The sequence below is a fragment of the Cydia pomonella genome, chromosome 1, assembly GCF_033807575.1.
Source record: "Cydia pomonella isolate Wapato2018A chromosome 1, ilCydPomo1, whole genome shotgun sequence".
In the NCBI taxonomy this organism is placed as follows: domain Eukaryota; kingdom Metazoa; phylum Arthropoda; class Insecta; order Lepidoptera; family Tortricidae; genus Cydia; species Cydia pomonella.
This window is the reverse complement of record NC_084703.1, coordinates 32,284,992-32,310,336: the sequence shown is the minus strand read 5'-3', so window position 1 is coordinate 32,310,336 and position 25,345 is coordinate 32,284,992. Positions and strand designations below refer to the sequence as shown.

Sequence of the window (25,345 nt, the reverse complement as noted above, 5' to 3'; positions counted from 1 at the left end):
TTCGGTTGCGCCACCTGTTCTGGTGCGGGATTCGGCAGATTCCCACGAAACCACCGAAATATCACACCTTTCGGCCAGAAGTCCGCGCTCGCGATGGTTTCCAGCAGCGGCCGCGGGACGCGCACCACGAACGAGCTGAGTTGCACGCAACGCAGTTATGATCATTTGTATTTGTCTAAATTATTGTTATGACTATACTTAGGTACTGTTCTTTGCGCATCTATCAATGCCTCCTCGGGAGCTCCGGGAGCACCGTGTTACAGTTATCGAAGTTAAGAGGGAAGAATAGCTTTGCGATCCTAGCGAAATAACGGTATTTTTCTATAAAATTCCGTTTCGGGAGAATAAGTTTTTCTAAACTAAATCTTACTAAATCACTTTGATTTTGATGTCGATCGCTTCAGCATAATATATTCTAGGTTTATAGGTTTCGCTTTAATTTTTTTTTGTTTATCATATTTAAAAAAATAAAAGGAAAACCTATTATAAGAGAAATTTTGATTAGTGAGTACTTCCTTAAGAGGAAAGTATACTTAAGAGAAAATGTTTTGCCACTTCTAAATATTTTCCATAGTCCATGATTTTTTAGTGTGTTATTGACACAATAAAAAAATAGGTTTATAGATTATTTTTTTTTTCAAAATTTGCAAAATTTTTTTTTTTAATGCGAAACCTTTAAACCTATAGTTTTCGCTTTAAAAAGATATGTATGTTATGCTGATGCGATCGACATCAAAATCAAAGTGATTTGATAAGATTTAGTTAGTGGAAAACAATTTCTCCTGAAATGGAAATCATAGAAAAATACCGTTATTTCGCTAAGATCACAAAGCTATTCTTCCCTTTTAATCAGATTCCGGAAAGATGTGCCTTTCTTTGCTGCTTCTTTTCTAAGCTGAAGTGCTGGCTAAGTAAAACCGCATAAAATCATCACACCGTTAGATCACACTTTTCACCTCACCAGCATGTGAATCTCTTTATACTTCCAAAACTGATAAGAAAGTTTTATCTAAATGTGTGGCAAAGTTAACTGAAGCAATTTTTTAGTTGTTTGCTCAAGTTGGCTGATAGTATTGACGTAGTAACACTTAGCGCACTTTATTCACAAATTGTTGTTTGAAATATTTATTTCTTTCTTTCTTATATTTATTCTTCCATGCGTTTAATACGAGTTGAAGTACACAAAAAAGAGACCTGTATAAAAATCTTAATCAGGCGTTAAAATTCCGGAAGCGAATTTTAGAGGAAGTGGCCATCACTGTCGGCGGTTAAATGCTCGTCAAATTTATATTCGACGAGTAGTCCGCCCGACCGCTCCGTACATAAAGAAAGCTCTAGAAGTGGGTAAAATAAAAATTTACCGCCGCTGTAAAAACGTCCAGTGAGATGTTTCGAGGCTAGAACGCTATAAGTACCCCGCAGTCAGCAAATGTATGCATGGCATGATGCACTTTCAATTATTTAATGGTCTATCGGTAAAATCCAAAAACCTAAACAAATTTAGAATGTTTACCATTTCGGTTTTCTTTTTCGAGTAAAATGGTGCTATATTTTTTATTTTGGATAGGAAGAAGGAAGAATGCATCTGGACGTCTGGATCCTATTAATTTTTTAAAGCAAGTGATTAAATTGGTTATAATTATGTGTATTCATAACTAGCGACAATGAATATCTCATTTCCCGGCCTTTGTGGAGATGTCCAGGCTAATCTAATTACTAACTTCATTTAACTAGTCTAGATTATTGTACAGTCGACGTCGAAAATATGTTTTCACTTTTGCACCTTACTCCTTTGTAATATGGCATAAAATGTAACCATATATTTGACGTCGACGGTACACAAGTATATTGTTAGTACGGCATTGTTTCTCCTCAGAACAATGTAACAGATCAGATCGGATGCACCGGGGCTTCTAACAGTCACTCTGTCGAGTCAATTAGTCGCTCCCTCCTGTTTGTGATTAGATACTCGAAATCAAGGTATCGACATAGAATAAAGAATCTAAAAGACAAGGTTCTCTTGCCTAATTTTGACTTTTACTTAGCTTCGGAAAAAGTCTTTACTGTAGAAGTACAATAGGTTGGATTAACTGAGGGCTTAACAATTTGGGAACATTTTAGTAAGTCGTGTGATGAATTAAACAATTAATGGTTAAACGAGAAAATTTGTCTTTTGAGTCAAAAATTTTTCGCTCCCGATTAATTAGTATACTCGTAATAACAATAACCTTTACTCAAAAACTTTTTGACCCAGTTGCAGTTGGTCGTTATTGTTCCGGATAAAATCGTCAATCCAAGGGACCAATCGACGGACGAACTAATTCTCTAGAGTTAGACCAAGATAAGTCTGCAACGATTTGATAGCAACGCAGAGCAAGTGTTATTTTCATAGAAGTTTCTGACGTTCAAAATAACATTTGCACTGCGTGTGCTATCAAAATCGTTGCAGACTTGTCTTGGTCTGATTACTACTTGCAACGCTTGCTTGCCATGCCGATAGCAACTCGGAGTACGACCGGATAATGCCTGTCGTAAAAGTGGGCGTTATCTGCTGGCGATAGCGGGTCACCGCTACGATTATAACTACGAATTTCTTAATCCCGTTGTCGTATCCGTTAGTAAATAGCCCTTATACCTACTTATTATATTCTTCCGTTGTTTAGAGGTTGCCATAGTTCCCGAAGGCACAATGAGTTAACAATATGAACCTACATTTAGAGCGTTCGGCAACGCGCGAGTGACTACGATAGTTGAAAAGGCACGTCAACATTGCTTGTTCGCGTTCCACTAATTCATACTTTTTTTTAACGTTATCGTTAGGTACTTTAATATTTTCCGACACACATCAGTACCCCTAGTGTAAATAAATTCGATTTCCAAACGTGACGTACGCGTTTGCGTTTAGTCTCATTTTGTATTGGATTTCGAAAGAGCGCGCCAAGCGGGACGTTTTGGAACCTCAAAATCCTATACAAAATGAGACTTAACGCAAACGCGTTCGTCACGTTATGATGTCGATCAAAGTTACACTAGGGGTACTGTACCCCTAGTGTAAATATTTTCGACACCGAAACGTGACGTACGCGTTTGCGTTAAGTGTCATTTTGTATGAGATTTTTGACTTTCCAAAACGTCCCGCTTGGCGCGCTGTTCTAAAACCCATACAAAATGAGACTTAACGCAAACGCGTACGTCATGTTTCGATATCGACTAAATTTACACTAGGGGTCCAGTAATGGCCATTACTCTTGTTTTAAAATGTGACCCTATTGACACATTTTCAAAGTAAGATAACCTGATGCTGATTCCAGAGGGCCTACCCCGAACCACGTTCGATGTGTTACCTCTCTGTCGCACTTGTAATTTTGTACGTAAGGCCTCCAGGTACCTTCATAGATCATATCAAAAGTGTAACAATTAAAAATCAGTCTTGTATGTCTGACCAACTAATCTCACTATAATGCTAGACGTTAATAATGCAAATGCGATAAACGGAGAACCCCCGTCACGCTGGCACGGTATGAGCTGCCGGCGCATAAACACCTCCGCGGGGAATACTAGCTAATTGCCAGCTTACTATTTTATCACACCCATTAGGGATCTTACGCTAGTTGCGCTCATGGCGGCAAGTCATTTCGCTTTATTTGTCCATATCTTCGCGTTCTAGCTTTTTCCATGGTAAATAAAAGCATAAATTGCACTTCGGTGTATAGTGTAGTGTAAGTATTAAGGCCATATGGTGTGGCGTGAGAGACACATCCCAACAAGCAAAAAAGTCTCAGATTGCGCACTTTATAAGAGTGGTGAGCTTATAGCGCTCTTATTATTGTTTTGGAATAACAATCGCTCTTATATGAGTTTTAGACAAGCTAGAACAGACTTTAGTAAGGTCAGTCTTATTACCTCGTCTTATATATGTTTATAAGAGCATTTCATAATACTATTATAAGCCTCTTGCTCCTACAATAACATTTACAAAGTCTCATTGATCTTGAGAGTACCTGGTCTTATATCCCCATTCTCTAAGTTCATTTGATTTTATATTAGACTTTCTAAATGCCATTGTAAGAATGCAAGACTAATATCAGCATAGCATAATACTATTATAAGCCTCTTGCTCCTACAATAACATTTACGAAGTCTCATTGATCTTGAGAGTACCTGGTCTTATATCCCCATTCTCTAAGTTCATTTGATTTTATATTAGACTTTCTAAATGCTATTGTAAGAATGTAAGGCTAATATCAGCATAGCATAAGGACACTGTAAGTACGTACTTTTTTTTATCTTATTTAAAGCTATAATAAGATCAACAGCGGCACTTTAGTAAGATATTGGAGTGATATAGGATCAGGATACTAAATCACACAAGACAAGTTCAATATAAGATGATTTGATCTTAAATCGATTTTGGGAATCCATAAATTTAACCATTTCCCATCACCAATCTTGTCACTTAAATAAAAAGACATTTAGTTTATTAGTATTATGTGTCTAGTAATCAAGTAAGGATAAACAAATATATTAAGGGTTTTACTAAGTAAAGCAAGAAACCCTAATTAATTCAACATGGCCATATCATTTGTATTCAGAATGCCAAAGTTAGTGTAAATAATCTTAAAATACTCTAATAGTGCGCTTGAAAAATACACCTACAGCAATGGCTCCCTATCAATACAAATAAATAAATAAAATAATTATAAGAGGATACAAATACCTATATTTGATCAGGCGCATGAAGTTTGAAGCGTAAAACAGGGTTTACTTTACAGTAAATAATATTTTCCCATGTGAATACTTACCGTAAAACATGAACACACACAATGATAACGAGCACGTTATTATATTTAAACATAATTCATAAACAGTTTGATAAATATTTACACTTTTTTTTTGTCACGCTGCAGTTAATTTTATTCGTACACTTATACTTTATAAATAGAATGTTTCAACTCTGTGTGATCTTCCAAAAAATCAAAATAAGTTTATTTAGGCTTACAAGATACTTATGTAAAAGCGATATTAGCCTGAGGTAGCTTAAATTAGTTTTGGGAAGATTACTGTAAACGCAAACAGCATTAAATTAGACTGATATTAGAACGATATTAAAATAAATACGCTTATAATTTGTGCCCAAATCCGGGCTTATACGATGATATAAAATCAATATAAGAGCGAAAAAATTGTAGTCTTGAGACTGTTGTAAGCGTGTTTTTGCTAGTTGGGATGGTTTATTTTGGCAAGAGAAACAGTATCAAGATTCCCTACAAGTGTTTTTATTGCTCCATCTAACTGATCTAACCTTAACTACATATGTTCTTTCAGTTAACACTTTCGATCGGCTATTAGGTACAAGTTAAATTGTGTAAAATTGTTAAAATGTTCAATAGTCTCCTCACTGACCTATCAAGTCTTCTTAAATATTATTATTTATTATTTAATTAATATATATTTATATTTTTTTAATATCGTAGGCAACTTATAGATTAGCTAGCCATTGGAAGGTTGACTCCAGACTTTAATAATATTGAAATTCTACTAACGCTATCAAACGTAGGCATCGGTTGGCTGGGCAAACTCGTCAGTCGTCACCTCTCTCAAGTCAGAGTTGCACTCGAGAGGAACAATTTTCCGTCAGCAGGCACGCCGCGCCGCACGGCCGCCGTCAAGTTATTATTTTGCCTTCGTTTACTACTCCTAAGACAAGCGACCGAAACGTAAAGTAGCAACGTTTGACCGGGCTGCCGATTGTACCTGCTTACCTAGAACCCATTATAAATGAAATCCGCCGCTATGTTAAATCCTGTACCTACGATCTATCTACGATCATTGTTTTCGAACTTAATACCTACCTACTGCAATAAAACCGATAGTTAGGATGAGCATGACGAAGCCCTAAATTCTCGAATACCAACCCGACAAAACCTACATTGAACGTATGTAGGTACAATACAAACAGAAGGTAATAAATAAACTAACAATAAGTCACATTAAAATTTGTAATGTGTACTTACACATTTAGTAATGTAATAATGTCGCTAGTATTTGAGCATAATATACGTACAACGTATTAGCAGGCCGACGTTATGGCGTAATTAATCCTATGCATCGTTCGGAAATAATGGGGAACAAAAGAGCATTGTTTACAGAGGGCAGCTCGCCGGCGCGGCTCCGCGGCAGCAGTGCGTAAAACATGAGCGGCGCGAGCGCTAACGAGCGCGCTCGCCGGCTCGCCGCCGCCGCCGCCGCCGCCGTCGCGCCGCCCCGTCATCTATCCTTTACTTTGCTTGGATACAAACATTATAATAAAATTGCTTTGTAAATATGAAATCTAGTTTTTAGTATCGAAAAAATCGGCGGTAGCCATGGGTAGTTCTACATCAAGTATGCAGGTTTATATGATACGGTAGATGAAACACCATGCTATTAAAAATGGTTTACTCTGCAATAAGGTATATCTACCTAACGGTAGGAACTTACTTATTAGTGTACTCATGTTACGTTGGAACACCACATCTTATAACCTTATTGTTTGGGCTGGTGTAAAATTTCCAAGACCTTTACAATAACGTGGAGAACAAAGGCGCCCCTATTTAAATTGGCCATTGGTTGGACCTGCGTAATAACTCGGCATTAATTTGGCCGATAGGCGATAAGTTGCACGCCGCGGATAAGAGGCACAATAGCCGTTACAACACACTGAACCGAAAGACAAAGCGGTGATGTCTTAACGCAACTTGTTCTGAAAGCTTTTTAGATGAAATGCGGAGGTTTCGCTTGTCCCCTTCGTTCAACTTCAGCCGCTTAAGTGTCTTTTAGAAAACAACGTTGTTTCATTTTGGCCGATGCGAAACCCGAATGTTCAGTGCTCTTTTAATTAACTCGAAACAATGAATCCGGAATTAGGTTATCGCACCCAAGGTGCAATACAATTATTTTTGAAAAAAATCATGCTCGACACTTTTATGCCAATTCGTCTGAAATTCATAGGTTAGCACAACAATAGTGAGCTTTCCTGACTAGTAGTAGGGGAGCCGTAAATGCTTAATTTGGAGTTACTCGTAAGATTAAATGATAGTAAGAATAAAAAGTTTTAATAATGATTTATTTTCAAGTGGTCAACTACAGATTTAAAAATGTAAAAAAATCAACAAATGATTACGACAATATTGGATGCAGAATCAGAACTGAATTAATGTCTGCGTCTGTCGACTCTGTCGCCTCCTCCACATTGTATCGCTGGCGACCAGACCACGTTAATTTATTGATAAATCCGGTACGGCGCAGGTTGAATTAATTTCTGTCCATTCATCAATTAATGCGGTCGAGTCGTTGCACTCGAAAGGCAGTAGCTACACACGTTTGTTAATTCAGTACCCCTAGTGTAAATAAATTCGATTTCCAAACGTGACGTACGCGTTTGCGTTTAGTCTCATTTTGTATTGGATTTCGAAAGAGCGCGCCAAGCGGGACGTTTTGGAAACTCAAAATCCTATACAAAATGAGACTTAACGCAAACGCGTTCGTCACGTTATGATGTTGATCAAAGTTACACTAGGGGTACAGATCACAGACAGGCAAGTATCCTGACCTTGATACAAATTGGAAGTTTAGGTAATTTTGCCATAGCCAGGCAGCTATTCCCCGGTTTCATCGCCCACTAAAGTTTGCGGACCTACCACCTACGTAATATAGTTACATAAATAGTCTTATGTCTTACAGTTGGTCTCATTATCATCAATTTAGGACCGGACGATTGGTTACCTACTGTAGAAATCGAGGGATCTCTTTTAATATTATAGGCACACACAAAGGCGTCGCCAAGAGGGTGCCAAGAGGGAATAAAATATGTAATTAAATGAATGTCCCTCCCACTACCCTAACCTATTTTGCCATAGATAAAATGATAAACCTCTTTGACATTGCGCATTTCGTTTCGGAAAGCATTATTTGGTAAAGTGGGACTGCTGATGAAGACCATAAAACGATGGCATTAGGAACTGTTTAGTGTAGTCGGTCCTTATTATGTTCAAAGTTATTTAACTACCATATCTAAGATAGGTTGGAAATCAAGACGTGTAACCAATACTTGCCACTTGCAACCCAACGCCTTGTATTTGAAGGCGAGCCGTGCTACCGAGAGCATAAGTGGCCGGGACCCCTCACTGCCGCGCCGCGGGCGTAGCGGATGCGCCTAATCACATCAATGCGAATTCGCGAGGATACTTCATTCCTCATTCAATGACGATCCTTTTGACGCGCGTTGTTATACGTACTTACCGATACGATCAGGAGCCTCTTGATGATTAATTGAAATGGAAACATATTTCTATGTAGGACTAACTTGATCTTTTAGTAGGTCTTTTTAGGGTTCCGTAGCCAAATGGCAAAAAACGGAACCCTTATAGATTCGTCATGTCCGTCTGTCTGTCCGATTCTGTCACAGCCACTTTTTTCCGAAACTATAAGAGTTGTACTGTTCAAACTTAGTAAGTGGATGTATTCTATGAACCGCATTAAGATTTTCACACAAAAATAGAAAAAAAACAATAAATTTTGGGGGTTCCCCATACTTAGAACTGAAACTCAAAAAATCTTTTTTCATCAAACCCATACGTGTGGGGTATCTATGGATAGGTCTTCAAAAATGATATTGAGGTTTCTAATATCATTTTTTTCTAAAATGAATAGTTTGCGCGAGAGACACTTCCAAAGTGGTAAAATGTGTGTCCCCCCCCCCCGTAACTTCTAAAATAACAGAATGAAAAATCTAAAAAAAATATATGATATTCATTGCCATGTAAACTTCCACCGAAAATTGGTTTGAACGAGATCTAGTAAGTAGTTTTTTTTTTTAATACGTCATGAAATTAAAAAAAAAATTTTTTTTCATCATACCCATACATGTGGGGTATCTACGGATCCCTTTGTTTGACATAATTATTGAAAGTCATAATGTAATGATAGTCATATTATCATTAGTCATAACTCTGAAACCGTTAACTTTTCAGGAATTTCCTTAGATTATCCTATAGATAGGTTAGGTTAGGTTAGGTTTGTTTTATGGCAATCCTGAAAAGTTACGCGTTTCTGAGAAAAACCAAATTATGACTAACGAAAATGCGGACAAACAATACATTATGACTTAAAACTTTATGGGAAACAATAGAGACCCGGGGTATCTATGGATAGGTCTTCAAAAATGATATTAAGGTTTCTAATATCATTTTTTTCTAAACTGAATAGTTTGCGCGAGAGAATCTTCCAAAGTGAAAAAAAGTGTGTCCCCCCCCCCTGTAACTTCTAAAATAATAGAATGAAAAATCTAAAAAATATATATGATATACATTACGATGCAAACTTCCAACGAAAATTGGTTTGAACGAGATCTAGTGAGTAGTTTTTTTAATACGTCATAAAATTAAAAAAAAAATTTTTTTTCGTCAAATCCATACGTGTGGGGTATCTATGGATAGGTCTTCAAAAATGATATTTAGGTTCCTAATATCATTTTTTTCTAAACTGAATAGTTTGCGCGAGAGACACTACCAAAGTGGTAAAATGTGTGTCCAAAGTGGTAAAATGTTGAACGAGATCTAGTAAGTAGTTTTTTTAATACGTCATAAAGGAACCCTTCATGTGCGAGTCCGACTCGCACTTGGCCGCTTTTTTAATAATATACAAGGCGTTTTATCCAGTTGTAAAGCAAAAAATCACAAACTATTAGACATAAGTAACTACTACGGACCCTAAGTTTGGTCATTATTATTATTTTTCTGCTAACATCATTACTTTACATTCCATACTTAAATTATAAATACATAACTTAATTGGTATTGGTAATTTAATTTGGTACTTAGGTATGTATCTGCACGAGACTTAGCCTAACAAGAGAATGCAAAAGATGCAAGTCGCCTTAACCTCTCTGAATGACCGGATCTCCTCAAGATACCTATAGCCACGCGCAGACATGGGCGATTCGAATGGCTAACGAATGAAAATAATATAATTTTTCGAATGATTATTCGTATTCAATGCTTTGATGGATAAATTATTCGCGAATTCGTAAAGTGGCCATTAGTGCCATCCATGCACCAAACCATCAGATAAGTATATTGGAGCGGACAAGGTGCTTACATGTCTGTGTACATTAGTGCATGTTCGGATATTTTAACCGTCCTGAAAGTCATCATAACACAGATATTTTTGATGGCGATAACGATATCACCTATGCATTCTCGCAGCCGAAAATGAAAATTCCCGTCCCGTTTCCTACCGTTAATAATACTTTACGTAGCAGCGAACTTAAGTGTAGGTACATACCTAGGTACCACACCACGTATCAAGCAAAGGGAAAGAAAAAAGACCTTGGATATTTTGTATTCATTTATTTTATTACTTAGTGTTTATTAACACAACATGACGTCATATGATTTGGTTCAGTCTGGAACTTAATAAACCTTATCCTAAAATTTGGTACAAGACCACAATCGGCACTTGTACGTGCAGCTATTTGATACGCGCATTCGATAAGTCACTCGTAACACCTAATACGACAATCGTTAAGAATAACATTTACGTGCTCTATAAATGGCTAACTCGATATATGGCAATTGCACCCATTACTTTCGGCCAACGTTCCCGGGCACCCTTTCCCTTCTGATCGAACACTTCCCACATGCACATGAGCAGTTCACACCGCAACCGATGAAGTGTCATGCCTTAAACTGGTATCATCGCTACAAATAAGTGACCTAAAATATAAGACATATCTTTTTTTAACTAAAAAAGTTAAGAGACCATCTGAAATACCTTGTAACTGATTTGGTCACTTAACATTTGTACGGAAAAGGGTGTAGGAGGCTAAAAGTTAATTGTATTTTAAGCAGAGAACAAAATATAAAGCTCTGGATTATGCGATGGATTATTTTGAAATATTGGGTGCATAAAGATTTTATCACAGGGCTTAGTGTAATATTTTTTACACACCGAAAAAATATTCATATCATATAATCATAATAACAAACATTAATCTTATTTAAATCTATAGTTCATTAGTCTGCCCATAAGTTCCGTCACGAAGGTTTTTACTGATAAGAAAGTTACAGGTCCCTTTTATTATTCATGCATATGGTTTAAAAGCTTATTTAATAGTGAATTACTTGCAGTATAATTTAACGTAACGTTGCTGTCGGAGTATTGCATGATTCTATGTTATATTCGGAAGAAGTCATAGAATTAAAACGTCAAATAACACGTTCCTTGTCGAGGTCATTTTCAATTTAAAAAAAAAATGGTGGCCCTATTTATTTATTTGCCTTTTTTACATGCTTAAATCTAGCATAACGCAAAAGCTGAATCTTTATCTTTATTTTGATATATCAAAATCACGTGAATTGGACTAACAAGATTGCTACGGCACATGTTTTACCAATCCTACTTGTTGTATGGCAGTCAAATCTAGGCGTGCTACTAAACATTATATATAACATTACTCTATAAATGCCGGTGACAAATTATGATCTAATAAATTTGGCTTATACACATAAACAATTGTACATATTTTATTAATGTGCTGTGACACTTTTTTACTACTTAATTTTTACTCCCTTTTGTCAAGGATCATTTTTCACAATTTAGCAGCGTATTCGCGCCTAACGACAATCACAAAGGAAATAAGAAGTAAATAAGTCACCATTTAAAATTTAAATTAATTATATTACGCTTTGACGAATATTGAACAAGCTTTTAAATCATGGCTACATTTTTAGGGTTCGGTAGTCAAATAGGAATCCTTAATGTATAAGTAAGTTTTTATAGTTTCTCCACGTCCATCTATCTGTCCGTCCGCAGCTTTGATCCGTGACCGTTGTTGCCAAAAAGATGTAATTTGGCATGGATCATGTATTAAATCATGCATGGCAACCAAACGGTAAAATAAAAACTAAAGTAGATAACTTTTTGGGGACCTCCACTCCCTTATGCTTGCAATGGACAGTCAGCTGTAGAGAAAAGTGATTTGTTTGCAGCGGGGATCACTTCAGCTGAGTGTACATGATACTTACTAATTTAGCCCCCTTTAGCCTATTCTTAAAGAATGGTAACTACGGAACCCTACACTGAGCAAGGCCCGACATGCTCTTTGCCGATTTTTATTTAATGAAAAAAGTTGTATTACATTTTATCAGCCAAAGCCTTTGTGACGGAACTTGTGGAGTGACTAAGTAATGGCATGCAATGGCATGCCAGTACCGTTGACATTTTGTCAGCGAACAATTTCAATCAGACGAAAAACAATGACTACATCACACATAGATAAATAGGTAAAAAATACGTTTCACACGCCTGAGTAACATACAAAACATGTCTTTTAAAGAATCAATCGATTATCTAGCAAAATGCATCATCTACGTATCAGCTAAGCGAACAAAATCAACACAAGACAAGTTGTAGCTATCGAATTTATTGTCAAAGGTCGACCTCTCTGCCGCACGCTGCGATAAAAGTGTGATCGTACAATGATCAATCCTTCTGTTTCGGGAAACGACATTGTTTCAAATACTATTCGCCAGAAAACAAACACATCTATTGGCAGTGCTTCAGACACAGCTATGACATGAAAATCGATTATGGATTCATAGTTTTTTATGGATTCATGCCAGGTATACAATTTAGTTAGTAAATACATTACATAGCTAAGTAATAAAAATGCTAGATCTAGATCTATTACCCATAACACAAGCCTTATTGAGCGCACTGTAGGACTGGGTCGATTTGTGTAAGATTATTATTTATTTATTACATTTTCTGAATAAGTATACTAATAGAATATTCCATATTTTTCATCAAAAATATTTATAATATTTTAGTAGTACTCTTTGAAATCTGGATGCTGTGGCGACAATCGGACTACAGCAACTCAGGTATTCTCTACCTTTTGTTTACAAGGACCTAAAAGTCGTATTAGTTAAGGGATCGGGTCGCAAAACAAATTTGAACTTAGGACTTAAGTACTCGTTGGATTGCAAGTATGGTGAGCCACGAACAAAGGCTAGATTGAGTATAGCTGGAAATATAACTTTTGGGTTTTCTGATAGACCTAGAAATCTTATTCATTATAAACAACACAATGAATAGACTATAAGTATTATTGAATTTTGAATAACTCATAAAAATACTGATTAGCCATAAGCCTTAACCGGAACCAACAGACTTGTTGATTAAGAGAAATTCGTGGTAACTATAATACCTACAGTAGGTACTAACGTAGGTACGGTAGGTAATAACGTGTACACACATGTACTTAACGTGTAACTTCCAATGGTTGAATTAGTTGGACGACTAATGAATACGCTTGTATGAACGTTGAATGCTACTTGAAATTAGAAACGTCGCAGCACATGCCAGTAGTGAAAGCGGCGGCTTGTTAAATCTATTGCTTTATACAATACAACAGTAGGTATGCGTGTGTTTTAAACATCAGTATATTAATAGTAATTTGTTCGCGAATTACAAATTAAAACCTTATTCTATTAGCCGCTGCCTTGCCGTGTGCTTGGTTTGAGAGATCACTTAAGTGATTTAATAATATAACCTACTTATACACTTAACACTGTATATACTTAACACTCTAACCTAATTGATAAAGATATGTAAATTATAATTGGACGAAACTAAAACGGTCGGCCAAATTATTTTAATAACAACACGTAGAACACTTTTGTTTGATAAAGCTGACAGTAACTATTCAGGACCCATTGTGTGGCTGACGGATTAAGTAGTCGATCGTAAAAAAATTTTTTACTGATTGAAATCATGTCTTAATAATTTGTTCAACACATCTTTACGTTTATTACACCTGTGCAAATAAATGGCTTATTGTTAAGAATAGCACGTAATGTAAAGTGGCAGCCAAACGAAGCTGCCAGTATGAGGGCAAGCCCGAGCCTCTCTAACCCAGCCACACGAAGGCCTACAGTTACCATTAAAAGTGAACCGTATAATCGTACTTACATAAAACCTTTACAATTATTTTGAGTATGACTTATTTCCATTTTTTGATCTTTGGCTAATTAAAATGAGACTATTTAAATTATAATAAGAGTATCTGTAGAACCAATACAATATCCAATACGACGTAAACATATACATTAAAATAAAGCTGATGGTAAATATCGAATATATACTTGTCGGTCATTATATCATATAATCCATAGGAAAGTGTTTTTAAAAACAAATCCTAGTCATCGGGTATCTTATAACTCTTATAAGTCATGTCACTCTTCATTTTCCCAGATAATTACATTAAAAGCTACTTCGTTGGGCTCATCCTAGATGCATTACCTACCCTGTTTCAACATTAACATTCTTTTCATATAATAACGGGATAAAATATAATTTATATTTAGTCATTATAATTACAAGGGATGGAATTATAGCACAATGTGTAGATGCCAACGTCTACGAAACTTATCATAAAATAATATTTAAAATAGCTTAAAGACAAGGATGTTACGAAGAATCTATAAAGAAAACATTAGCAAAACACTAGTTCTGCTCGAAGATATTTGTAAATATTTGTACAGACCTATGTTAACATTTAGAGTTTATAGTATTAACTGGTGTAACTACGAACGTATTTATATGAATGACGTGTTGGCGGCTAGGTTGGGTAGGAGGGGTGGTTGACTAGTGTTGGGGCGCTTACCGCCGGCCGCGGTACTTCTCCGTGGTGGCGTCCTCGAGGTTGCTGTCCCAGTCGAACTCCGTGACGCCGCTGCGCGGGGCCACCTCGCCCAGGTGCCGCCAGCGGTATTCGAAGTCGGAGTCCCGTTTCTTCAGGGCCTCAAACCTATTTATCACATATTTCATTTTAAATACAAGTTTATTTAATTTTAACTTTTCTTTATTGTGCGAGTTTCAGTGGGAGCGTTATCCACTACACCTTATAAAACAAAGTCCCCCCGCCGCATCTGTCTGTTTGTATGTCTATTCGCTATAAACTCAAAAACTACTGAAGGGATCTTCATGCAGTTTTCAGCTATCAATAGAGTGATTCTTGAGGAAGGTTTAAGTGTATAATTTAATAAGGTATGTATTTGTCTGATTTTGTTTTGTGTAACCCGTGCGAAGCCAGGGCGGGGCGCTAGTCTAAAACTAAAACCGAATATAAGCTAGATACTCGTAATAGTCGTAATATAACCTAGTGGCAAACGTGTTTGCCTGTGCCCGAATGCAGTCACATGTTTTCTTGTACGGTATCGGGTGTAGCTGGAACTTAAAAACTAAGAAAGGTTTTTTTTGTTTTGTCAATTAATTTTAAAGGAAGGATTACTACAATCCATCCGCATCTCCTTTGATGCATGCCAGCCGAAGTATTTTTCAACTTTCCAATTCAAACCGTAAAATAGGTTAAGGTGAATGTCAAGGTAGTGAAGGTAGGTCAAATCGATAGCGAATAAAAGAAGGCGTGATTACGCTCAACAGAGTACCGTGTGCGTACACGAACAGTAGAACATTGTAGACAGAAGGTGCGTACCTCTTGAACATGAGGTTCTTGGCAAAATCGTAGAGCTCTAGGTCGAGCGAGTTGAGCTGCTTGATGTGCTGCACCTGCGCGGGCGACAGCGCGGCCAGCGTGGCGCCCGACACCGTCGCGTTATGCTGCGTGAACGGCACCGCGAACCGCAGGTTGAACGTCTCCTCGAACACGTACTGCGATATCTGACACAAAACCAACACACGACACGCTTAATATTTTCCGGAGTCCAACACCCTATATAAACTTGTTTCAAGCTTTGGTCACACGAACGCGGATCCACTGTGTGAGCGAGACAGCGCTATGAATATTATACATATAGAGATGTCCCGTTTGCACACCGACACAGCGCGCAGATCCGCGTCCGTGTGACCGAATTGTTGCTATAATAAAATACTTTATAATGAATAAATACTACCTATTAAAGAAACTTACCTACTTAGAGCATTAAAACGCGTGCCCAAATTTCACATGGTTTACTATCATTCATTCATCAACAATCGTCAGCCGCAGCGATAGTTGACCCCCCTGCATAGACTGTTTGTATGTATGCAGGGGTTGGGGGAGGGGGGGGTCTACTATATCTGCCGCTGACTGTATATCAGGATCAAAGAATACGGGATACTATCGTATATTTATCTACGGTGGTGCCTGGTACTAGTTATAGATTATCGTAGAGCCAGCTGAAACTATCGCATCTTTGAATTAATGGAGCTTTCGACCTAATAGGAAGGTAATAAACGTAACAATTATTCTCAAATTAAATACACAATATACTCCTTCTACTTTATAAATACTATATCTATCCGTAGGAGACATTATTATTAAACCGCAAGTGGTACGAGTAACAAGAACATTCAATATGCGGACCTGAAATATATACGTTGAAATGGAACATCTAAAATGAAAGTAAACATTTTGTTAGGCATGTGCAATCCTGCACCAATGCCAGAGTTCATGCGCCTCGCGAGACGACCCACAGATGAGGCATAGTACACAAATCGAATTAGATTTTTCGAAGAATTAATTCCTAGGAATTTGTTTTTTTTTTTTATACATTTATTTGGTCCTAAATGCGTGTAACTTTGCGAGATTGCGCAATTACTGGAGGCGTACCAAATGTTTTGTTTGTAGCTCAAAAACGGTACTTCCGGCAGAAAAATTTTGCTCTAATCATGATGAAAATTGATATCTGAGGATTCGAAATGTACCTAAATATGAAAACGTAGTCAAGCTTGGAAGTGTCTCTCGCGCAAACTATTCAGTTTAGAAAAAAATGATATTAGAAATCTCAATATCATTTTTGAAGACCTATCCGTAGATACCCCACACGTATGGGTTTGATGAAAAAAAAAAAAATTTTATTTTATGACTTATTAAAAAAACTACTTACTAGATCTCGTTCAAACCAATTTTCGGTGGAAGTTTGCAGGGTAATGTATATCATATATTTTTTTTAATTTTTCATTCTGTTATTTTAGAAGTTACAGGGGGGGGGGGGGGGGCAGACACACATTTTTTCACTTTGGAAGTGTATCTCGCGCAAACTATTCAGTTTAGAAAAAAATGATATTAAAAACCTAAATATCATTTTTGAAGACCTATCCATAGATACCCCACACGTATGGGTTTGAGATTTTTTTTTTAATTTTATGACGTATTAAAAAAACTACTCACTAGATCTCGTTGAAACCAATTTTCGGTGGAAGTTTGCAAGGTAATGTATATCATATATTTTTTTTTAGATTTTTCATTGTTATTTTAGAAGTTACAGGGGGGGGGGGGACACATTTTTTCACTTTAGAAGTGTCTCTCGCGCAAACTATTCAGTTTAGAATTTTTTTTTATTAGGAACCTAAATATCATTTTTGAAGACCTATGTATGGGTTTAATGATTTTTTTTTTTAATTTTATGACTTATTAAAAAAAACTACTTACTAGATCTCGTTCAAATCAATTTTCGGTGGAAGTTTGCATGGCAATGTATATCATGTATATCATGTATTTTGTTAGTTTTTTCATTCTCTTATTTTAGAAGTTACGGGGGGGGGGGGGACACATTTTACCACTTTGGAAGTGTCTCTCGCGCAAACTATTCATTTTAGAAAAAAATATATTAGAAACCTCAATATCATTTTTGAAGACCTATCCATAGATACCCCACACGTATGGGTTTGATGAAAAAAGATTTTTTGAGTTTCAGTTAGTTCTAAGTATGGAGAACCCCCAAAATTTATTGTTTTTTTTTTTCTATTTTTGTGTGAACATCTTAATGCGGTTCATAGAATACATCCACTTACTAAGTTTGAACAGTATAGCTCTTATAGTTTCGGAAAAAAGTGGCTGTGACAGAATCGGACAGACAGACGGACATGACGAATCTATAAGGGTTCCGTTTTTTGCCATTTGGCTACGGAACCCTAAAAATGGCCGCTTTTTGAAAACTTCGAGTGATTATCAGATTACCCGACAATCTGTTGTATTCGGAATTACCCGAATACACCTTAATACAATTTTCACTATGCTTATGCTTGAAGACTTTATGTAGATAAGTACTTATAGCCGTACCAAACCACATGTATTGTGAGTTAGCTACGTTCCGTGAATGTGACAAGGCGAAACCCTAAAAAAATAGCCACAACTGAATAAAAAAACTACACAATCACTCACAATTGGCTTTGAACTTTGCCCGTGTAACTTAAACTATGTGTATTTGTCTGATTTTGTTTATTAATTTGTTATTTTCTGTAATTTTAATGTGCAGTTCAGTTTTGTAATTTTGGTAAATATGTATAATTTATATTTTTTTATTACCGTGTAAGCGCTTTGGTTATTATTCACTTATAGGTATATGAAATAAACGAAATTAAAACACAGATCACTTTACCTGCCTAGCTTGATGCAACATATTGGGCAACGCGCGGACACCGGCATTTCCGTTATTCAAATAAGTACTACGTCGATAAAACGTCGGGTAGTCGTAGGTACGTTACTTAGTAGTGCGGTTCGCGGCGTAGAACTCTACAGCGCATATGCGGTGACCGCAGTTTTATAAAGAAACCCCTTTTTAATATAGTACACAATCTGTGTACCCAGAACTCTACATGTGTCAATTCAGTAGTACGGAGGCAGTCAGGGTTTTATTTAGAAATTGATATATGGCAGCCCTAAGCCCGAGCGACAAGGAATAAATGGCGCCACAGATACGGGAACAATGATTCAAGTGCAAATAATGCCCGTGCTTATCTTGTCCGGGGTCAGTGCTCGAGAATAGGTGGAATAGGTAATTGTGCATGCTTAGCCTCGCGTCCTGCACTACACGACCCACATTCATAAAGCGCCAGTAATAAATCATGATATCGGTGCCGATATTTCCGTCACATTTTACCATCTGTAAGTTATTCCGTTTCTGCAGTTCCCTTCTCGACCTACTAACAGTTTTAGATAGCTGTACCCCTAGTGTAAATTTAGTCGATAGCGAAACGTGACGTACGCGTTTGCGTTAAGTCTCATTTTGTATGGGTTTTTAAACAGCGCGCCAAGCGGGACGTTTTGGAAAGTCAAAAATCTCATACAAAATGACACTTAACGCAACCGCGTACGTCACGTTTCGCTGTCGAAAATATTTACACTAGGGGTACTGAACTTAAATAGTATTTGATTATTAAGAGGCTCTGTTTCGCATGGACTTCAGGGTCGATAATAGTCGACTACGTTAAATAATTATAGCCACTATCGAGCGATCTAAAATAATTTTAATCAGAGTAATTTTGTTTCCATCTTGATATAATATAATTCATATTAAGGTCATCGTTTATTTGATACACTGGGGCACACACTAGGGAAACGAAAGACTGGTATTAACAAGGGTATTACATTTTACAAACTACTAAACTATAAACTAAACAGCAATTAATAATTAAAATAGGTGCACGCTAAAATTGTTATCGCAAAACGGAGGCATTACTAGGATTCCTGAATAACTATACTCGTAGCTCTAACGAGTTAGATAGTTATTCAGGAAACCTCTTCTCTTCCTCGCGTTGTCCCGGCATTTTGCCACGGCTCATGGGAGCCTGGGGTCCGCTTGACAACTAATCCCAAGATTTGGCGTAGGCACTAGGTTTTACGAAAGCGACTGCCATCTGATCATCCAACCCTAGGCCTTGTTGGGATTAGTCCGGTTTCCTCACGATGTTTTCCTTCACCGAAACGCGACTGGTAAATATCAATTGATATTTCGTACATCAGTTCCGAACAACTCATTGGTACGAGCCGGGGTTTGAACCCGCGACCTCCGGATTGCAAGTCGCACGCTCTTACCGCCAAGCCACCAGCGCTTCTCAGGAATACAATAGAATTTTTCAACACTATTGCTCGCAACGTGGTACTTATTAAACCGCTTTTACGCTCATAATCCTATAGCACTTGTGTGTAATATATGATAATCCGACTGAGTTAAGAAGGTAACTAATTACTAACAATATGTATGGAAACGGAGCCTTCGTAATTGGTCAAATAATACTTTTTTTAAACCAACTAAACGATTTTAAAAGTTCAAAGACGTTTTATCTCGCCAAACATTATAAATCACATTCTTTTGTAAATTATATTAATTAATAAACATAAAAAAACAATCGATTTGGTCCTATTCCATCGGTTAAAAATACGAATATATCGTCAGGTGACAAGCTTAACTCACTAATTACCACAAGTTCATATCCATATTTAACCATAGGTATTAATACTAATTTAAGGTTGATTTATGTTTAATTATTTTTAGTAATAAGTGAGTTTTGCTTGTCACCTGACGATATTCAGTATTTAATATTTTTAATATAGGCTGTTTGTCGACTTCGTTCGCGCCTTTGCCATGGGAGCAGTGACATCGCGCACAAAAAAAAATACGCGCCATTTTGCGTATTTCTTACGACATTAGGCTAGTTTCGCAAGTTTTTAGTTTGAATATTGACGAAAATGTCCATTTCAAGAATAGAAAATGAAGAACAAATAAATTTGGCGCTGTGACCTGCGAGAAATAGTAATAGAGGCAAGAACCGCAAATTTTAGCCTTTTACCATCAAAATCGAGTGAGAAATACTTAGCGGCATATGAAAGTTTTGTACAACGGAAAACCAGCAAAAATACCCAGTCTTTCCCGGAATACGTGTTTTTAACTTTAAATTGGCGAATAAGTAACTACAAGTCCAGTTCGCTTTGGTAAAATTATTCGATGTTATAAGTGGAAGCCACCATTTTAAAAATTGTGGTTTTACTGGTTTAACAATTAAAATTTGTTTAATATATCAGTTTTGTTTTTTTCCTCGTGTGTTGAAAAACGTGGTATGAAACGCGTGTGCATTGGCCATTACACACATCGGCTTTCTTATTGACAATATCGCCTCGTGTGTAATGACCAACGTAGCACACTTTAATCACAATATACTATTAAATTTAGTCGGTTTTCAGTTAGGTCAGTAATAATTACCTTCTGGAACTCAGTGAGGCCGAAGTAGGCCATGGCGGCGAGGTTCCTCTTGGCGGAGGCGAGCAGCACGCGGTCGGAGTCAGGCGTGCGGTGGCGCAGCGTGCCGTTGTAGCAGCCCACGAGCGCCAGGTCGGCCAGCATGCGCGTCTGCCGATTGTTGGCCAGGTTCCACTGGCACGCCGCGAACTCCTCCAGCGTCACCGCGCGCCACGTCTCGCCGCTGTAGCACGCCGGTACTTCCAGGGCTGTCGCACACATACCAACACTCAACACCACCTAATACAATTACTTTTACGTTTATCATATGATATTAGGTATTTGTAAACAGCGGTCTCCAAACTACTAGGTACAGATCTGACCCGTGAACATACCAATTCGGCCTGCGAAAAGTGCCTAGAAGTAGACCAAGCTAAGTTGGCAGCGTTTGATGGCACAGACTGTGCAAATGTTATTTTAAACATCAAACTTAAATAAAATGATTTCATTTAAAATAACTTCTGTGCTATCGAAATCGCTGCCAACTTAGCTTTTTTTAACTATATATTTATATCCATACAATCAGGTCCGCGAAAATGAAGTGGAGACCAGGCCAGGAGGACATTTGGAGACCCCTGACATAAGAAATGAAATATTGGTAGGATATGGGCAGAGTTTATAAGTATAATTAATTTTATCCCAAAATCTCAAAGTTTATATGTCTAATTTAATTGGCTAAGCATTTCATAAAATATTAAATACTTGGGTATAAACGATTTATGATGATATGGAAGTATGTGGTAAATATTAACACGAAATACCAAATTTAATGTTACTTCTACCATCATGTTAATGAAATCAATAACATGAAGCATAAAATAATTTTCATTATTAAGACGTGTACAGTTAAAATGTATTCTATGTTGAATTTACAATACTATATAGTAAGTCCCGCCGACCCCGACTGTAACCACAACTTCCAATGCGCTGAACTTTCAAATTTGCGTCGAGGATATTAAACAGGTGGCTTAGGCTAGTGTAATAATGAACAGGAGAGATCGATCAATGTCACGCGTCTTGACTTAGGTCTCCTCAATCATAATTGCGAAGGGTGCCAGTGGCAGAGCCGCAAGTAAGAGGTGTTGATAAAACGCATTAGTACGAAATACTATCGAAAGCGTAAAAATAGAAGCAATAATTTATCCCTTCCCACTTTATTGCCACTGCAGGGAGCGGGAACGCATACAGTGCGGGTCGGGACTTGAATCTACCCCATGGGTTTCTTGGTGTGTAGTGTGTAGTTATAAGAAGTACCTAGTGACGTGGCACTTAGGTTAGACGGACGGGGTAGAGGTCCTTACCCGTGGCCGTGCGGCCCTGGCACCAATGTCGAGAGCCCTTCCACGTCGCGCCGCGCTTCACGTGACGGTACTCCGAAAGGTACCTACAGACAAACAGAACTCATTCAAACTTTTTTTTGTAATTGTTAACATCTAAATTGCACACATGTACACAATAAAGATACTCGTAAATAATCAACATTCCGTAATGTATGTATTTGAGTACACATATAGTATTTGATACAATCGTAATATAATAGAGAGCTTTTCAGTCGAGTAGGTACAAAGTGAGGTACGAGATTGAAAAGCTTGATTATATTACTATTGTATACCATACTTTTTCTACGAGTCAATAAAAATAATACTTTAAACTAATAAAATCATACAGGTTAACAAGCCTAAAGTAAATTTAAGATACGCGAGCAGCCGCGATACCTTCATACTCGTACGCGCCCCGGCCGCCGGGGCCCGGCGAGTTGGTTAACGAAACCTTCTCGCAACTCATGGCCCTGGTACTTGCTCCTTGCTAAATTCAATTTTTAGACAGTTTTTTCTCGATTTTGGCCACCGTACCTATGGAAACTAACAATCAATGGTAAGCGTTTTCGTAGTCTATGGATGTTGCTATATTAAGGGTGTCACATGTGCGTTTATGACTTTTTTTTATGGTAGAGGAGGCAAACGAGCAGACGGATCACCTGATGGTAAGCGATTACCGCCGCCCATGGACACCTGCAACACCAGAGGGGTTGTAAGTGCGTTGCCGGCCTTTAAGAAGCAATTGTTACTACTATACAACCTAAAATAATTAATTAATTTGAGCTGTCGTTTTGTTTCGTGCTCTTGACCGCGGCGAGCTGTTATTGATCCATTTCATTATAGTTGACTAAACCGTTTCGAAATGAATATTATAGTTGAGTTGGGAGCCCATACATGAAAAGTACCCAATTACAGTTTGGTATACGAAATCTTAATTCAACCATTACAGTCGACGAGTAGAAATATAAATAATAAGTAGCTTATGCGTAGTGTTATCACTACTATGGCCATGGCGCTTGTCACACTTGGTCCGATTCGCACGTCACTCCGATGTTTGAGCGAGACAAACCCTATGCACGTATTATAGCGATATCCCGCTCGCACATCGGAGCGATGTGGGAATCACAAGACGGGTGCCAAGCGCCTATATATTAATGAGATTATTTCAATGATGCATCGGATACGAACGCGAATATTCGTATTAGCCGAATATAAAAAAATACTCATATTTTAATAACTTCTAGGATTTAACGCCCTGTGGTCTAAAAATGTGAAATCAGGCAAGTAGAAGCACCGAAAACAGCCTTATTTTTCTTTGCAGGTAGTTCGGTTTTTTTTAATTATATTGGCATTTGTAAGTGGACAATTTCAAGGCTAAGTTCCCACTATTCGTCAAAGTACTATTCGTAACAACATAAGTATATTTTAATGAGTTCATTTTAATATATGTTATTGAAAAAGTAATGACGTAATTAAATACTTACTCGTATTGATTTCGAATTTACTACGAATATAATTTATTGTGAATAATTATTGTAGCGAAATAACAGACACACTGATCATTCAGTTATTATTAGTGATATAATCGTAAACAATAGTTTAGTCGGCAGGGCTTTTACGACCGGCACAAATAAAAATGTGACATCTATCGTTTATCAAACAGCCTGGAAAGGTAGTCAGCAATAAAGCTTTAAAAGGGCTTTGTTCCGTTTAGGTAATGGGCTTTTAACGAACAGTAGCCGCAGTTGCTCACGTCAGCTGCTGTTACTAAAGTTTGATGCACTATGTAAGTACACTGGTTCCGACCCCGTGGGCCGGAGGTAAGGCATTCGTCCTTCTCATATATCCATGCTTTCTAATGATACGTAAAATATATCGTAAGATGACTTAGAGATATCTTTTGGTATATTATCGCTACGTCTGTAACGGGTTTTAATCAAACAATTTTCTTTGGCATCTAATAGTGGTATAAATATTTATTTTTATAAAGGTATGTGTATGTATGTACCTAATTTTTTCGTCCCTAATCCTATCCCATTTCTTTTACAAATCACCAAGGGCATTTAATTAATAATAATTTAATCAAATATTGGAATGGCGATTGGCTGCGATTACCTCAAGCTTCTACTGTAGCCTAAAAATGTAGACTAGTGTAAAACCCGTATAGATGTCATACATTTTGAAACTTTTAATCTATTACGAATATTTTCATTGCGATTGACACCTGTATATACAAAATATAAATTGTAATGTGATACGTTCCAAATAAAAAATGAAAAAATCAATATGTTTATTAAAAACGTACTTACTCTTAGACTTGTCTCTTCGGTTATAACAACTACAGTAAACTGTAGTGCTGAATTTTCGTATTTCCAGACGTTTCTTTAGGATAGATCTATTCTATTCTCTATTACGAGTATATTCTATTCTTGGTAAGACCGATTGATGCCCAATGGATAGTATGGAATAAAATAATGTAAATTATGTAAAAAATGTTTAATTGGTAGTGTTTAGATCGCAGCATATTAATTATTAAAAAATTTAAAAATTTATATTTTTTTCTGACATTACTCACAAAAAAATGGCCTAAGTTAAAAAACCTCACATGTACTTACTAATGACGCATTTGTTTTTCTAAACACCAATTACATCGGGATCTTATACATCAGATAAACGCTTGTATACGAGTAACTAGTATCTCATAAAGTAATAGTAATACGAATCTCGTAAAAAAAATATAAGAATTATATTTAAAAAAAACTTACATCGTATATCTGTATCACGGCGTGTATCTAAAAAGTTTAAAATATCTAAGAGCAACTATCCGGAGCATCATTCCGGGTTTACCCTATATGAAAGTTACAGGAGCCCTAGCGAAGCGCATCCCATGATCTCACTAATAACATATTGCAGTTTTTACGAGGTAAGGTTACCCTTCGTCCTGCGGATTCCGGTATAAAATCC

The 25,345-nt window shown here is 37.0% G+C and overlaps 1 protein-coding gene across 1 annotated transcript in view; it reads right to left on the bottom strand.

The window, feature by feature from the left end:
- Positions 1-10,373: 10,373 nt before the first annotated feature.
- The window catches only part of LOC133519710 (heparan-sulfate 6-O-sulfotransferase 2), a 99,615-nt gene continuing 84,643 nt past the window's right edge, over positions 10,374-25,345 (bottom strand). The window contains exons 5-8 of the mRNA XM_061853773.1: positions 22,364-22,446; positions 21,027-21,271; positions 15,539-15,723; positions 10,374-14,851 (exon numbers count right to left, since the gene is read on the bottom strand). Of these exons, the coding sequence (XP_061709757.1) occupies positions 14,704-14,851; positions 15,539-15,723; positions 21,027-21,271; positions 22,364-22,446 (661 nt within the window). The 3' untranslated portion in view covers positions 10,374-14,703. The remainder of the gene's footprint in view (positions 14,852-15,538; positions 15,724-21,026; positions 21,272-22,363; positions 22,447-25,345) is intronic.